Below are 16,640 nucleotides of genomic sequence, written 5' to 3'. Positions count from 1 at the left end.
TTTAATTTTTCAGGAATAGAACTCTGTCCTCCTGGTCACCGTTTCATGATAACGATGGTGGCGAGTTTTGTAGCAATGGCGGGGCAGTTCCTCATGCCGGGTTTGGCTGCCCTCTGCCGGGACTGGCAAGTTCTCCAAGCTGTCATCATCTGCCCCTTCCTGCTGATGTTGTTGTACTGGTTGTAAGTATTTGCCATTTCTCATTTTTCAGAAATATTTACTGATAAAGCTGGACATGTTGGGCCAAACATGGGTTCCCAATGCCACGATTCCCTTGTACTACTAATGTGGTGACTCAGGACATTTGCATAGGATAATTACTAGGCAGGAGTAGGTACTTAACCCTTTTCCTAATTGCTGCTTCTCCCCTGCAAATATCCCCTATGGCAGGAGAGGCTCCAAAATGGGGCATGAGTAAGACAGACTTAGTGGGAAGGGAATCAGCTGGCAGAGGGGATGTTCTGTTTATGGAGTCTCCTTTGTGAATGCCCCCTATCCCTTGCACCTCCCTTTATCTCAGCAGACATGGGATTGAGACCGTATATTTGCCACATGGGCCTAAGGCTGACCTGCAACTTATGAATGCACAGTGCAGTCACACCTTGGGTTACAGATGCTTCAGGTGCAACATTTTTGGGTTGCACACTGGGTTTCGGCATTCACGCATGCACAGAAGCATTAAATCACGCTTTGCACATGCACAGAAGCACCGAATTGTGACCCGTGCGTGCGCAGATGCGGCGCTGCAGGTTGCGAACGTGCCTGCTGCACGGATCACATTTGCAACCCGAGCGTGCTTTGGAGGCATTTATTTGTGGGTGCCTACCAGTTGCCGTATTTTTCCATCTATAAGACGCCCCCATGTATAAGACACCCCCTATTTTGGGGGACTCCAATTTAAGAAAATGGGGGGGATCTATCCGTGTATAAGATGCCCCCAAATTTTGGACATTATTTTTTAGGGGGGAAACCTAGTCTTATACATGGAAAAATATAGTAATTGCCATGTGTTACATTGGTCACATTATATTGGCCACAGGCAATGTAACATATGTTAGAAAACTGTGTGTTCCCCACTCCCCTGGTTTCCAATAAACATTATCAAAAGTTTGACTTGTTGTTAATTATTATCAAAATTTCTATACCACCTGTCAGCTGTAGATCTCAGGGTGGTTCACAACATAAAAATATAAAACAGTTGCCAGTGAAACATTAACTCTTTACGCATATTGTTGCAGATGGATTTTTTTATTGATACTTTTAGAGAAAACAATTCTCTTAAGTTACAGATGAATTCTTGAGGATGCAAAACTTGTTACATCTTTTAAAGAAAAAGCATTTAAACTACCAGTGGCATCATCCTTGATTATTTTGGAGGAAAGATCAATCCAGTAAGCAAACGGTTTAATGTTATTTGGAGTTTAAATAACAAAAACAAGGAAGCTTACAACGGCTATATTGGCCGCTACAGAATTACTTGGTAGCATTTATCTCAGAAAGAAGTCGCAACCCAGATTTAGTATGGCTTTTATATCTTTTTTTAAAAAGGAAATGTAAAAATGACCGTACTTTAGAAACAATATGTTAGTGTGCCTATTACCCCTTTAGATTTCACACACACACACACACACACACACACACACACCTGGAATAATAATATGGCATGTACTGAGTGCCCCTTCCCCTTCATCTCCATCCCCCATCACTGTTACTTCTGGAGTGAATCAACAAATTCTGCCCTTAAAGATAACAGCTAAAAGATAAGAATATCTGTTGAGATTGCTGGGGGAGGTACCTGTTTGTTCCTTCTGAAAAGGATTGGGGGCGGGGAATCAAAGTAATTTTAGTATGGCTCCAGCTTGCGATTTTCTAAAGTAGAGGTACCTGATGATTTTGTGTATTCAAAGCACATTTTCCTTTCTTTATCTGCATTTCTCTTCCCATTTGCATTGCATATTCTTCATTCCACTTCTCCTGTATGTTTATGTCAGGTCAGCACTCTCCATTGGGTTTCTATTGCCATGTCTTGCTGCTGCTGATAACAAAGTTAAAAGGGCGTATATCCCTCGCTTCTCTTCTCATGTTGATCATCAGCAAATCTGGAAGGTCAAGAAAGAGATAAAATTGACTTACAGGGGTATATCTCCAGAAGTTTCCTCCACTCATAAGACTGGCCAAATAGAGTATTCTGGCATCAGTCTATAAAAGCAAGGAGTTTCCATGGATAAGGATGGATTTTTTTGTCATTTCTGGATGTGGGTGTGTGGCTGCACATAGAGATTTTGCAAGCACACACTGTCCAAGCTGTGGGTATTTCAGCATAGGAAATCTATGGAAACAATTTTAGAATACACACTGGCCACATCTACATATTTATTTTGGTTTTCTGCCAATCTAATTATTGTGATGTCCCCCAAACCCAAGAATCCTGGGTGTTTTTGTTTTGGTCAAGGCACTTCAAAACTTGGTTGGCTACCTCTAGTCCTCTTCCTTCACTCTCAACCTAGAGTTCCCAGGGCTCTCTTTGGGAAAGAGAGTTTTGTCTGTGGTGTAAATCATGGCCACTGATATTCCTACCTCTTTGGTGGCATCTGTCTCACCACTTTGGTCTGAAAAATCTACCCTGATTACTTATTCTTCCCTGCTATCATTCCCCACTTGAATAATGCCAAAAGCACTATTGGAACTGGTTCTGATGCCACATGCATTGAAGCTCAAATATTGGTTCCTTGGCTTAAAATAAAGTACAGCAAACTTCCCTGAGAGTGTCTGATTTCATGCAGGAAATGTGCATATCAGCTTCATTATTGTACTAGCAATCACTAGCTGGATATACAGTTTAGCTTAGGGGTGGTCCTCCTTATTGGACTACAACTCACATCACCCAGACCGCTGACCCTGCTAACTGGAGATGATGGGTGTTGGAGTCCAACAACAACAACTGGAGGAACATAGGTTTCCCAACCTTGCTTTAGTTCCTGCTTGCTTTAGTTCTTTGTAAGCCTCCACTAACACATTTTTTCATCTCTAAAGTGTTTTCCCAGAATCCCTTCGGTGGCTGATGGCCACCCAACAGTTCGAAGCTGCAAAGAAGCTCATCCTTCACATCACTCACAAGGACAGGACAAGCACGGAATGTGATATCAAAGGAGTCTTGCCCGGTGAGTGTTTGTCCCTGTGACAGGCTATGAAAATACAAAGATATGAATGGTTTCTATGCTACCTAATAGAACCTTTGGACTTCAACAGAGTGAAAAATTGTGTTCTTTGGCTTGCTTTGCTTTTGGGACGGTAACTTATTTCACTCTAGCTTACGAATGCGTTCTCATGATTTCATTGGAAGTTTAGGCTTTTCTGCAGTTGGACTTCAGAATGTCCACGGAACAAATACAAAGGAGTGAGGGAAATAATGATTTAGTCCCTCCTTTGAAGTTTTGCTTGAGAGATAAGGTATCATTTCTGAATAAGAGGGATCTGCTTCCCCTATTCTGGTGACATTTCCCTTGATTTTACATTGTTACCGTTGTTGATGTTACTACTACTACTACTACTACTACTTTTTTAATTATACGCTGTCCATCTGACTGGGTTGCCCCAGCCACTCTGTGTGGCACCCAACAGAATATTAGAAACACAATAAAACATCAAACATTAAAACCTTTTCAATACAGGACTGCCTAAGGAAGCCAGGCCTGTTAACTCCCACATACAGGAATATTGGCTCACTTCTCAGTGCTTTGTGCTTAATCTTCTTCTACAGGAATGCAAAGCATCCCATATATATGCTTCTACGTTGCTAGTTGCAATTATTTTTTGTTGAGTTACTGTTAGGAAACAGGACACATCTGTTTCTGTATTCTTGCTGAAGCCAATTGTGCTTGTTCTTTCCCTCCACCTCCAATTGATTAGACCATCTCAGTAACCCCATATATTAAGCATTTTCCTGTCTGCCCTGCTGTGGGAATTTATTGGCAGGGTGGGGGGAGGCATGACAGGTGAACATAGTAGTGCAATGGGCAACAAGCATATTGGATTTCCCCCCCACCCCCAAGTTTGCTAAAGTGAGTACTGCACCATCTCATATGAGGAGAGGACAATGACTAATCGCTGAAAGCACATGCTGACTTAAATGTAGATGGCAGTGCATCGCTTAGAAAATAGGAAATAACATTTCTGTTCAATGTACGAAGTAGAAATGTAATATAATGGAGGGGGAAAGTGCTTGCCCACAAAAGGATGGGAAGAAAATGATGACTTCAATGCAGGGGAAAAAATGCATAATTGCAAATCACTCTATATTCTTTACACTTTAGCAATTTAATAAGTAATCACTTGACTCACTATTGAGCTCACCTTCAGCTCCCAAATGGTGTGTTAAACTGAAGAGTACTGCATATTCACTAGTGCAAATTGATCAAGCGCCATCTTTTCCAAAGCAGAAATGTGTACCCCTTTAGCTTCTCTTACAAAACAACCTTACACACCCCAAACAGCTTCTGACACATTTTTATCAAATTTGAAGCCAATTTCCACTGCCCTCATTGGTATGATGACTTGTTCTGCATTGTAGTTTAGCCACAGTGAGGTGGCTTTGAGAGTAAAACTCCCATCACAAGCAATTCACTCATATTTTGGGTCCGGCTATGAATTGAGTTACCATGTGTATGTTGCTGGAGCCATGTTGGAACATTTAGGTGGTCTGTAATAATCCACAACTCTCCTCACTGAAAGTGATTGTGTGAATTGCCAATTGGTCTGATGTGGTAGACTTGGATAATGCAGCTGAAATGTTGGATCGGTGGCAGAACTTAAGTAAGCTGCTACCCTCAACAGCACCTGTTTGTTTTGCTTATCAGTTACGTTTGTACTCAGCCCTTCCTGCCAGGGCACTCAAAGTGGTATTTTGGGTGTTCCAGAGATGGCAGCAGATCACATGCCTTCATGTGATTATTTGAGTCCATAAATAACTTCCTAGAATCCAGATAATTTTAAATAAGTTCTTAGCCTTTGTGGTTGTAGAGAGAAACTGAGTAAGTCACAGTAGCTTGGTAGAGAGAAGATAAGATAAGGATGACTCAGCTCACAGCCTTGCAATCCAAGGAACTAGCAGGGTGTCAACATAGTTTGTGTACTTGGATGTCCTAGGGTCCGTGGGACTGGATGCATTGAGTTGGAGGGGGAGGCAAAACAAAGTGGCCTAGATGAACATGGCTTAGGTAGGAATGTGCATGCTGCTTCTATTGTTTTCTGGCAGGCTGTGACAATGCTGCTAAGCCTTTGCTGACACCTCTCCCTCACTTATTTGACCAAGCTCCATTTACCTGTTTGGTTGGCTCCCCATCACAGGCCAGAAATGGTTCCTCATGCCAGGAAGTGACGAACAGGACAACCCGTCACAGAGCGCTAATGGCTTTGGTATCAGGGCGTTCCAGATTGGGGATGAGGGAAGCAGCCAGGCTGGAGGTAATGTATAAGCCCATGTTCTCCAGGCTGCAAGATTACAGAAGTTCTACAAAAGCCCTAGAGGAGCTCACCCTCAAACCCAGGCTTCATGATCAGCAGTCTCACTTGATTCGTTTGTGAATCAGCTGTATCTCTTCAGGCTGCACCGGAGGTAGGGATCAAATGATTGAAAGCTCCCCTGTGTCAAAGGACATATCCTGCACATGCAGATGGAAATGTGATGAAATTAGAGTTACATGAAAATACCCTTATGTGCTAGACTGGAAATTTGTTCCATCGCTTGCTAACTTTTGTATGTGGAGGGGATGTTTTCTATATAGGGAAGGGAGCACTCAAATATTTGATCCCTTACCTGCAATAAGAAGAAGAAACAGTTCAGCAATCAATCAGGCTGCTTGGCAAAGGAGGGGGAGTGGTTCCTCGTTTGCCTCTAAGGCTGAATTGTCTGATCCACTGATACATCCTCCATGTACAAACACATGTGCACAGGAGAGGGCTGTGGGCATCTTTTTGAACAAGCTGCCTCTCTGGCTACATTGATGTGCCCTTTGTTGATATATTTTTCATCTGTGCTCCGTAAAATCACAGTTGCCTTCGGTTTCAGTCCCACTGGCATCGACGGATACTTCCCCTGCAGATTGTGATGTTTATAATATCAGAGGCACTGTAGGAATTCCTCACCTGCTGGCTCTTGCGATGCCTGCCTGTTCTTATCTCCAAACGAGAATCTGATCTGGCAAGACATTGCTAACATTCCAAGAAGCAAACTGGAAATAACTTAGAAAATGATATTGGTGTGTAAGCAACCTTCAGAGCAGCTTGCTGAATAAATATTGAAAAGAGGCAGGTGGAATGGGTTAGGCAGCCAACAAGGTGTGTCCATACTTCATGTAGATATAATGGAGGCATGCTCTTTAATTGTCCATTCTTTAACCTGTGGATGCATTGCGTCCACTGTCTCTGACTGCGGATGCTATGGAATACCAGTTTCTGGAATCACAGGTGAGAGTGCTGATGTCTCAGGTTTTGCTGGCAGGTTTCCCACTGGCATCTGATTGTCCACTGTGGGATCCAGCGGGTTCTTCTTATGTTCTTAAGCAATTCAGCACATATAAATACATTTTAGCATCAGTCTAGGTAAAGCTCGGGCTCTAAACCTTTGTAGAGGCTAGACAAGCCTCCTTGACTTGTGACAGCACAAGACCAGTGTCTCAAATGCAGGCAAACAACAATACAAGAAGAGTTCTATGCACGTCTCTTTAACAGTGAAGCTTTCCTCTGGAACCATTCAACTTCTGGAGCTCTTCAGATTGTACAAGTTTGGTTGTGAAATGGATAAATTAAGGGATATAGGCAGTGCTTTTTTTCTTTAAAAAATGTTTAAGGGTACTCTCATTTTCCGACTCATATTGAAATACTGCCCCTCAATGAGGCCAAACTTAGATTCACAAAATGTTTAGGAGTATGCGTATCCCTGCATACCCCCCCCCAGAAAACAACAACACTGGATATAGGAACAACACATCTGGAGGCACAAGTTTTAAGCTTTTGATGAGCCTTGCCAGGTGATATGTAATGTCCAACATCTCCAAAAAGGGAAATAATAGAACAATTAACAAATTGCACTGGAAGTGGGGTTGTTCAAAACATTATAAATTTAAAAGTAGAGGTGTTTTTTTTAAAAAAGCCTCCCCTTCTGCAATTCCAGTTTGCTCGGTTGTTTTGCTAATATAATCATACCTAGCTATGCCTTAACAGCAGTCGATCATGAGAAATCCAGTGGTGACTCCTCTAAGACTCAGCTGAATTTTATATTTTATGTTTACAAGGCCTTAAACAGTGGAAGGAATCTGATGAGGTGTGCTTGACAATTAGAGATGCACTTCTTTGTTTATGTTGATGATAAGACCTCCATTGTACTAGTAGAATGAATCTACTGTACTGCATGGCCTGAGCCTCCATGATGAAACAGTCTTGCCGAAGCTAAGCAAGTCTAAGTCTGGGGTGTGGGTGGTGCTGTGTTCTAAACCACTGAGCCTCTTGGGCTTGCCAATCAGAAGGTTGGCGGTTCGAATCCCTGCGACACAGTGAACTCCCGTTGCTCTGTCCCAGCTCCTGCCAACCTAGCAGTTCGAAAGCACACCAGTGCAAGTAGATAAATAGGTAGTGCTGTGGCAGGAAGGTAAATGGCATTTCCATGTGCTCTGGTTTCTGTCACGGTGTTCCATTGTGCCAGAAGTGGTTTAGTCATGCTGGCCACATGACCCAGAAAGCTGTCTGTGGACAAACGCCAGCTCCTTCTGCCTGAAAGTGACATGAGCACCGCAACCCCATAGTTGCTTTTGACTGGACTTAACCATCCAGGGGTCCTTTACCTTTACCTTTAAGTCTGGTCAGTGCCTGGATAGAAGACTGTTGGTGGAAACCTCTGTATGTTGCCCTGAGCCCCACAATGCAGCAAAGCAGTGTAAATGTAACAAACAGATAATATAATAGCAACACAGGCAACATACACAGGAATCCTGATCTTATTATTTTGCCCCTATGCCTGCCATTGTTTTACACTCTGGTTACGAGAACATCGTCCTCCTGTAGTCTATTTGACACCGGGTCCCCCACCCCACAATATATTTGAGTGTTTTTAAGATAACTCTTCTACAAACTCTGTTACGGCACCTCCTACTTACTCATAGAAATTCTGGACGCAACCCTTTGAGGGTAACAGGGAAAGTTGCTTGTTTGCTTATAAAACGAGCTTTCTTTGCCCTACACTTCCACAGCAGTAAAGAAAAAGAATAGGTGCATGCGTGTACTGATGACTCCTATGCTATTTGGGGCTTCTTATTTTGCAGCAAATGGTATGGTTTATCTGTATGATAGTTTTCCAGCCGCGTCCTCGAATTTGTGAGGTTACAGAGAATGAGGCCTGCGGTGTACAGGAAAGCCTCCAATAAAGTTTGCAAGAAGATGAGTAAAACATATTTTTTCCCTTTGGGGCTTTTCCTCACATCACGTGAAGGGGAAATGTCAAATGGAATTTCCTGTGTTTGTAGTGGGGTAGTGGAATTTGACTAATTTACTCTGAGAGAGGCTCGTCTTCCTACGTGTTACAAATGTCAAGGGGAAAAATGCACAGGGACCGTAAAGCAATATATTTCACAGGACCAATCAGTCAATAAGCTTTGGGGTTATGTTTCTGCGTAAGGGCATGGTGTTAAGCTGACTTTGCAGTTGTATCAGACTTAGGGCAATAATGGCAAATCCTAGGCATGCTAATTTTAATATAGTGCAAAAGAACTCTGGTTACACCAGCCTTCCCCAACTTGCAAATCACTTTTCATATATTAAACAATCTGAGTTACTGTAAACAATTATAAAGCCAAGATAGAAGCTGAAGACAAAAATTGGGCATCCGTTTGCTAAGGTGCTTTAAATCAATTTCCCTCAATCTGGTGTTCCCCACACCCCAGACGTAGTTGGACTACAAATCCTATCAGCCTCGGCCAACATGACTGATCGGACTTGTTGTCTGAAACACCTGGAAGGCACCAGGCTAGGGAAAGCTGGGTTACACAAAGGGATCCTAGGAGAATTTTTGAGACATCTGCATTTCAAGATAGAAAAAAAAATACCCTCTCCAAAAATAATAATAGTCCAATTCCATTGGACTTTCTTAAAATAATTTGAAAAGATAAAATCAGGCTCTGGTTCCTTTTACTCCCATGTAAGTCACTGCACAGGGGGGGGGAATCACACTGTTTCGGGTGTTTTCCTACCTATATTTTATGGGATCAGAATGTCATTTCTTTTCACCACAGTGAAAGGGGACGAGCAATTACATGTATCTTAATTGAATCAGGTCTGCTTGCCCATCCACAAACTTGTATTTCTCACTGCAAAGAAACCATTTATTGTGTATTATTGCTTAAGGTAAAAGCACAGGTGTTGAGAATGTATTGCGAATAGGTTAAGATTTCTACGTAAATATCTCTACTTGAGATGAAACCTGAGATGAAACTGCATCTGTTTTGTTTGTTTTTTTGTTTTGTTTTTTTGATTTCATGCTCTTTATTCAGCTCATAGTGGTGAGGAGGAATGGAAGTTCCCCCAGAATGTCTGTTTTATATACATTATTTACACAATCGGCCTCACGTGATTGGCTAATTGCAGGATTCTCCTGTAGGCCAATCAGGTTGCTGATTCACTTCCAGCTGGAGCTGGATTGGGTGGCTCCTGTGGACCAATCAGACTGCTGTATTCTGGGTCCTATTGTTCTAGGACCAATCAGACTGCTGCATTCTGAATCCTATTGTTCTAGGACCAATCAGACTGCTGCATTTTGGATCCTATTGTTCTAGGACCAATCCGACTGCTGCATTCTGTTTTTTTTATATAAATATTTATTCAATTTTTCAATTTTATACAAACAAAAAAGAAAAAGAAAAAGAAAAATACTAAAAACAAATCAATTTCGATATCAATTTTTCAATAACATATTTCTTTGACTTCCTCATACCTCCCCTTCTTGTTTTCTAGTTCAAAATGATTATCCAGCAAAAGATGAAACTGCATCTGGTCAGGCCTCTTGTGAAGGTTACAACGTAGGTGGGCCTGGCAAAAAAAACCTTGGTTACAGTTACTAGGGAAGGAAACACCTCTGGCAGTTAGCAGTGCTGAAAGTGAATGTCACTGATATAGTTGCACTGATCAGGGGCCTTTAGAAAGGACTAATATGGTTGGAGTACTGAGCGTTGCTCAAAAGTCCATACTAGTCTTTGGGTATTTGGGTAAAGACCCTTAAAAGGGGATCCTGCAAGCTGTCCACATATTGGTGGTCAGACACAATAGCCAGCAGAGTAAAAGACCAGACAGAGCACTGTTGGGAGTCAACTGAAGCTTGAGTCAGGCAGAGAAGAGGCTTGCAGGTAGAAAGTTGACAGCCTGAACAACCAAAACAAAACACTTGTCTACCTTCTCTCTCGTACAGAAGCCCTTAAAGTCAGGGGAGGATACAAAATTGTCTCCTGGAGGCAATTCTAAACGTTCAACAAGGCAACTGGGTATTTACAAGCATACTCTAGTTCTTAATTCCTCACTTATTTCCAATTCTTATACATGCCTACATGCCTGTGCAAAATATAATGAGAGAGAGAGCATCTAATCCTCAAGTTCTGTGAGACTGTAGCTATGAGGACATGGGGGGTACAATTAACTAAGAGTGCAGTCATCGGATCAAGATTAAAGGAGACATACCAAACTCTTCTTTATATTGCACAATCGCCAGACCTGAGAGGTCTATAAGAACTCGAATAGAGTTCACCGTATTATGGAACTTGGAAGGAAGTGATGAAGAATCCATATTGCTGGGTTGCTCTGCCTCATTTCAAAATTAATGATTATTTTCCCCCTGAAAAAGTAAATTGTTACTTTTGTTTCAGAATTGGAGAGAGAACTTGGCAGGAGGCCGAAGAAGGTCTGCATTGTTAAAGTGGTGGGAACCAGGAACCTGTGGAAAAACATCGTTGTGCTGTGTGTTAATTCGTAAGTGCAACCATATTCCTGTACAGTGTATAACGTATTGGTGCCCATGGGGCAATGAGGAGAAGGTGGAGAATGCTTTGCCTTTTAGCACACAAACCCAGTGGGTGATCTCCAACTTAGAGTAGTCCTATTGAAATCAATGGACTTACTCATTTCTATGAATCTTCTTGGAGTATGGCTAAAAATGGGTATCTCCTACTGTCTTGGATTTGAGCTCTGGAAGTGAAAATATGGTTGCTCTTCATTCTCCCAAGTGGTTAGTTTGCCCTTGGATCAGACTCAAAAAAGAACTGAATGTTAACACCTGCAGTTGTCGCCACTGGAATGGGATGTTTTGCAACCATTCAGAAGAAGCCCTTTCCCTGCCTTCTGTTTTTGCTTTCCAACTCCCTCTCCACCAACTGCTTTCTCCCACCGTTCCATGTTTGTGGTGGGAACACTGGAATACAACCCTAACTGGGGGAAAGCAGCTTTGCGGGAGGGTTTAATCCACCCTTCCACTGTCTCCAGGTTACATGCTTCCAATACTGCTTCGTGGTGGAGAGGCAACAGGAGGGGTGTTATGGCAGATTCACACTGGGACCTTTTCCAGTGCATTTTCTGGCGGTTTGTGTTATTTGTTAGCAAGTATCACAAAGCAATTTTTAGTGTGTGAAAAACACCGTACATGCAGTGCTGTTAAGGTGAACAGCGCATGATACAAAAAATCAATGGATGTCTCAAGCGGGCAGAGGGAGGGAGTACAAAACATCCAGATCTTCTTGTTAAGAGTGAAGACATCTGTGGGAAATGTTCACCATGACTAAAAGCATTCAAGTTTGCCAGAAGTCTTTGTCACCTGCAACTGGAGCAAAACATTTTGAAATAAAGCAGAGAAATCTCTCATCTCCTCTGGAATTAAAAATTAAAATTCCCATGCTACAGCAGTAAACTAGCTTAGGGGCTGCAGGGCAGACCACGTGGTACACCTTTCTAGCCACTTTCCACCACTCAGGATTTGCCACCTGAGACAGCTGTCCCACTCTGCCTCATGGTAGGGCCAGCCCTGGCTTACACTCAGGGTTGTATGTATTCTGCAGTCTCATGGAAGTGCAGAAAATGAACTGTATTGGACACTGTGTGTTGAGTCTCTGCTTGCTTTTTTAAATGCGGGTGCCTTCCCCTATTTCGTTGAAGACTGGCTTCACGGTGATATAGTCAATGTCCAGTGAAATATTGCTGAAGAACAGGTCTAGGATTTCTTGTTTTCAGAGGACATGGCTTCAGTATCTTACATAGTTCCTTGTCCTTTGCACCAAACTAGTAAGACTGGATAAGCTGTGCAAAATCAAGCAATTATGTATAAAATAAATTTGTATACCATGTACAGGTCACATAATTGTGAAGCATAACATTTCACAGCCCTGATTAATATTTAACCTAGTACCAATGGTACATTTGATGTTGTATAGAACACAAAAGGTGATATCACCCTAGCTCTCTCATCAGTGGTTGCTAGTTGATATTGCAGCTGCCCTAACCATATGTATGGAACCTGAGCCACAGTAGCAAAACAGTTTCTGTGTAATGTATAAGCGACTCTTCAAGGCAGTGTCCACGTTTGCCTAGCTGTGGCAAGCTACTCTGACCCAGTGGTTTTCCTCTCCACACTCCACACTCATCACATGGATCTTTGAAGTTGCAGGGAAAGTTTATTCAGTGGCAGCGAATACTCTTTCGGGGATCTGTTACTGGCGTGGAATCTCTCCATGCAATACAGAAAATCCCCAGGGCAAGTCACGCTAGATGTTATGGCAGAGCCCTGACGGTAACTGCTTGGACGTGGTTTGCCACAGTAATGTGTAGACCAGAGATGGGAACCTATTGCCCTTCAGATGATGCTAGACTCCACTCCCAACAGCCCCAGCCAGCATGGCCAATCATAAGGAATAATGATAACAACTTGTGAAAGGTCATAGGTTCCTGATTCTTTATATAGACTCTTCCTAAAATCTGACGCTGGCATCTAGAGCAAATGGGAGGAAGAACCATGTTTATCAGATGACTGATAAATGTAACAATAAAATAAGGTAAAGGTAAAGGTACCCCGACCGTTAGGTCCAGTCGCGGACAACTCTGGGGTTGCATGCTCATCTCGCTCTATAGGCTGAGGGAGACAGCATTTGTCCACAGACAGCTTCTGGGTCATGTGGCCGGCATGACTAAGCCACTTCTGGCAAACCAGAGCAGCGCAAGGAAACGCCATTTACGTTCCCGCCAGAGTGGTACCTATTTATCTACTTGCACTTGATGTGCTTTTGAACTGCTAGGTGGGAAGGAGCAGGGAGCTCACCCTGTCACAGGGATTCGAACAGCCGACCTTCCGATCAGCAAGCCCTAGGCTCTGTGGTTTAGACCACAGCGCCACCCGCATCCCTAACAATAAAATAAATTGATGTGGAATTCAGATTTTCTCCCTCTACTTTTTGTAAGAGCAAAGCATTTGGGACTAACCTTTCCCCCTCCCTGCATTCCAGCTTTGGGTTGTATGTCATTATCTAAGAGCGGTAGACTCGTAATCTGGTGAACCGGGTTCGATTCCCCGCTCCTCCACATGCAGCTGCTGGGTGACCTTGGGCTAGTCACACTTCTCTGAAGTCTCTCAGCCCCACTCACCTAACAGAGTGTTTGTTGTGGGGGCGGAAGGGAAAGGAGAATGTTAGCCGCTTTGAGACTCCTTCGGGTAGTGATAAAGCGGGATATCAAATCCAAATCCAAACTCTTCTGTTCATCCTTGTGTTTTGTCTCCCAAAGGCTGACTGGCTATGGGATACACCACTGCTTTGCAAAGAGTATGATGGGTCACGAAGATAAGATGTCACTCACCAACAATTTCTATGCGGACTACTATACCATGGCAGGGATAACGCTGGCATCCTGCCTAGCCATGTGCCCTGTGGTCGGATTCCTTGGGCGAAGAGGGGGATTGCTGCTCTTCATGATCCTCACTGCTCTGGCTTCACTTTTACAACTAGGTCTTCTCAACTGTGAGTGCAGGCATCCAACTACCGTCTCCCTTCTACGTGCCTTGGGTTCGCTTTGCAAAGCACTGTGTTTCTGATTTGTACAAGGTTTCAAGCCTGCTGCTATTCTCAGCTGTAGGTGGGGAATTCACTTGTAGGGAAGTATTAAAAAAACCCAAAAAAACTAGCTGTGCCAATCTGATTTGGAGAGAGTGAAGTCCTAAACAGGGAACAATGAAAACAAAAATACATGTTGGCCCTTTGTTCCTTTTCCCCCCTTAGGGTTGGTTTGTCCACATTCCAGCTTTTTCATTGCTGCTGATTGTCATCCTCTCCATTTTAATTGGCACTGATTTGCCATGTGATTCTCACCTATTTCATGGAGCGTTTACTCAGCCCTGGAACTCTGAGCATCCAGTATTGCTGAAGAAACTGTCTGTGTGATGAAAAAGTGTCATGCGGTAACTGGCACTAGAAAATCCAGCACCTTGAGGTGCAGATATCGTATTGACTCATCCTTGTTCCAATAAAACTAATGGCTATAGCAAGGGCCTTTACATTGTTCCATTTTCTTTGCTTGCTTCCTATTGCAAATACATTCATATTGACAAAGCTCAGAGTTCATCAGGTTTGTTTGAGTGGTTTCTTTTTTAAAAGCAAATTACTATCTGGCAATCCAATAAATTATTGGTATTGATTAACTTCAGTGCAAGCATCCTAGAACCTTTCTCCTTTGATTCAAGGCCATCGCTCTCTACATTTGAACTGCACAGTTTGACTGTATTCACATATCAAATTAAAGCCATAGTTAATGTTTACAATGGTTTAATACAAATGAATGCCATACTAGTGCACGGTGCATAGACGCCCCCACTTGGCTGCACTCTTGCTCCTCAGCATGTTGGAACCAACAAACAAAACCCTTCGTTTGCCATGTGATCTGAAATAGTGCTCTTGACTTTCCACTCATTGTTTCTTTAGGGGGAATGAACTGCAAGCCTGAATTTGAATGTTTTGTTGCTTCTGGTGCAGGGAGCGGCAGAGTGAGGACTTTGCAGCAGCATGCGCCAGCACCTGCTCATTCACATTCAAACATAGTCATAAGAAGCTGGGATAGCTCAGTCAGTTGAGACTCTTAATCTAAGGGTCATAAGTTCAAGCCCCAGGTTAGGCAAAAGATTCTTGCATTCTGTGATTCTATGGAACGTGTATTGTGGTTAAACATGAACCACAAAATTGACCTTTGTTTCTACAAAGGTCTGTACACTCTAGACTAGGCAGAGTCAGTGTAGGAAAAGGAGTCCAGTTCTTTAAACTTAAAAGTTCTAAGGGTTGCACAAAGAAGAGAAGGTTGGCTGGTGTGCCTTTTTTCCAGCACTGCAAGTAGAGCTCTCCCAAGTCCTGAGGATTCTGCTGCTGCCGGAGTAGGTTGCATCAACCAACTATAGGAAAGGAGAACACCCCTGGGCCATTTGAATGCCACCCATAAGGATTGGATCCAGAGGCAATTTCTCTTCCCAGAGTACAAAAAGCACCACTGGGAGCAAACTACTACCAGACTCCTTTTCCTATGTTCCCTACCTTTAGCCTAACACTCTCTCCCTTTCAGATGCTAAAAGTGCATCAACTGTGCCTATGGAAGTTCCCTTTGGCAGCAGTTCAAGAGAAATCTGATCGCATGATACTTGTGGATGAGGCAGGTCTTCCCAAATGACTGCATGTCTCATGGAGCTTCCTATAGTGTGTCAAATGCATTTTCTTAAGCACAGCTCTTTACATGATTAGCTTATGCAGTACACATACAGGCTAAAAGACATCTAAAAGCTAAAAGCAGCGATGGGGACCCTGTGGCCCTCCATGTGTTGTTGGACTCTGCTCCCAGCATCCCCTCTGGCCCGGCCAATGGTCAGAGATCATCGTTCAGCAACACCTGGAGCCCCAGAGATTCCCCACCCCTGCTTCCAAGTCTTTTATCTGCTCATTGTGTACATTAACAGTTCGTATGGAAATTGCTCAAACATGCCGAAAATGGAGGGAAAGGCACGGAGAGGAGGATCTCAGTTTATGATCATCACAAAGTTTCGAATCCTGAGATTTACAGTACGACTTCCAAGTGGGAACTTTTGAAATTCTGTTATGTAAAAGTTTTCAGAGTTCCTGGGTGCCAGGCTTATGCAAAAATTAAAGTTCCATTCATTGTTCATATTGGATGTGCGTACACACTTAAATAGCTTATGAATAGTGTTTCAATCTGTTCACTCATGGTTGAGCTTTGGCACAGACAACTTAGTGGGAGGGGGCAAGATTCAGGGTTTTGCTTTCTAAGGAACCCCCTCTGAGAATTACAGCTAATTTTGACTCTCTTTAAAATTCTCCCTTCATTATCAACATAAAGGCCTTTGTTTGGTTTCTGCACTAATTTCAGGCCTAGAAAGCTTCAATAGCGTGCCTTCCATTGTTGTTATCTCTCATTAGAATTCAATCTTTCCATTGGGAATCGGACAGAAAATTGCATGTCATGTTGGGTGGGGAAAAGGGCTATTTTATGGTGTGATTTGCTTTTTACTTTTTAAATAACTGGCATTTAATTGTCATGTTTTTCTATGCATAATCTTGATGGTCCGTTTCTTTTTC

At 42.8% G+C, this 16,640-nt stretch overlaps 1 protein-coding gene across 6 annotated transcripts in view; it reads left to right on the top strand.

Annotated features, from left to right (window-relative positions):
* Nucleotides 1-16,640, top strand: part of SLC22A23 (solute carrier family 22 member 23) — a 109,047-nt gene that overhangs the window by 67,540 nt on the left and 24,867 nt on the right. For 3 of the 6 annotated variants that reach the window (XM_083623861.1, XM_083623858.1, XM_083623860.1), the window contains exons 4-8: nucleotides 14-182; nucleotides 3,034-3,161; nucleotides 5,347-5,463; nucleotides 10,902-11,004; nucleotides 13,798-14,030. In XM_083623861.1, coding sequence (XP_083479987.1) covers nucleotides 14-182; nucleotides 3,034-3,161; nucleotides 5,347-5,463; nucleotides 10,902-11,004; nucleotides 13,798-14,030 — 750 coding nt within the window. The remainder of the gene's footprint in view (nucleotides 1-13; nucleotides 183-3,033; nucleotides 3,162-5,346; nucleotides 5,464-10,901; nucleotides 11,005-13,797; nucleotides 14,031-16,640) is intronic. The other 3 variants (XM_083623863.1, XM_083623859.1, XM_083623862.1) reach the window with 1 other exon arrangement.

This window comes from Podarcis filfolensis, assembly GCF_964270895.1.
Source record: "Podarcis filfolensis genome assembly, chromosome: 7".
NCBI lineage: Eukaryota > Metazoa > Chordata > Lepidosauria > Squamata > Lacertidae > Podarcis > Podarcis filfolensis.
The sequence above is the reverse complement of the archived record's forward strand: the minus strand, read 5'-3'. Positions and strand labels throughout refer to the sequence as shown.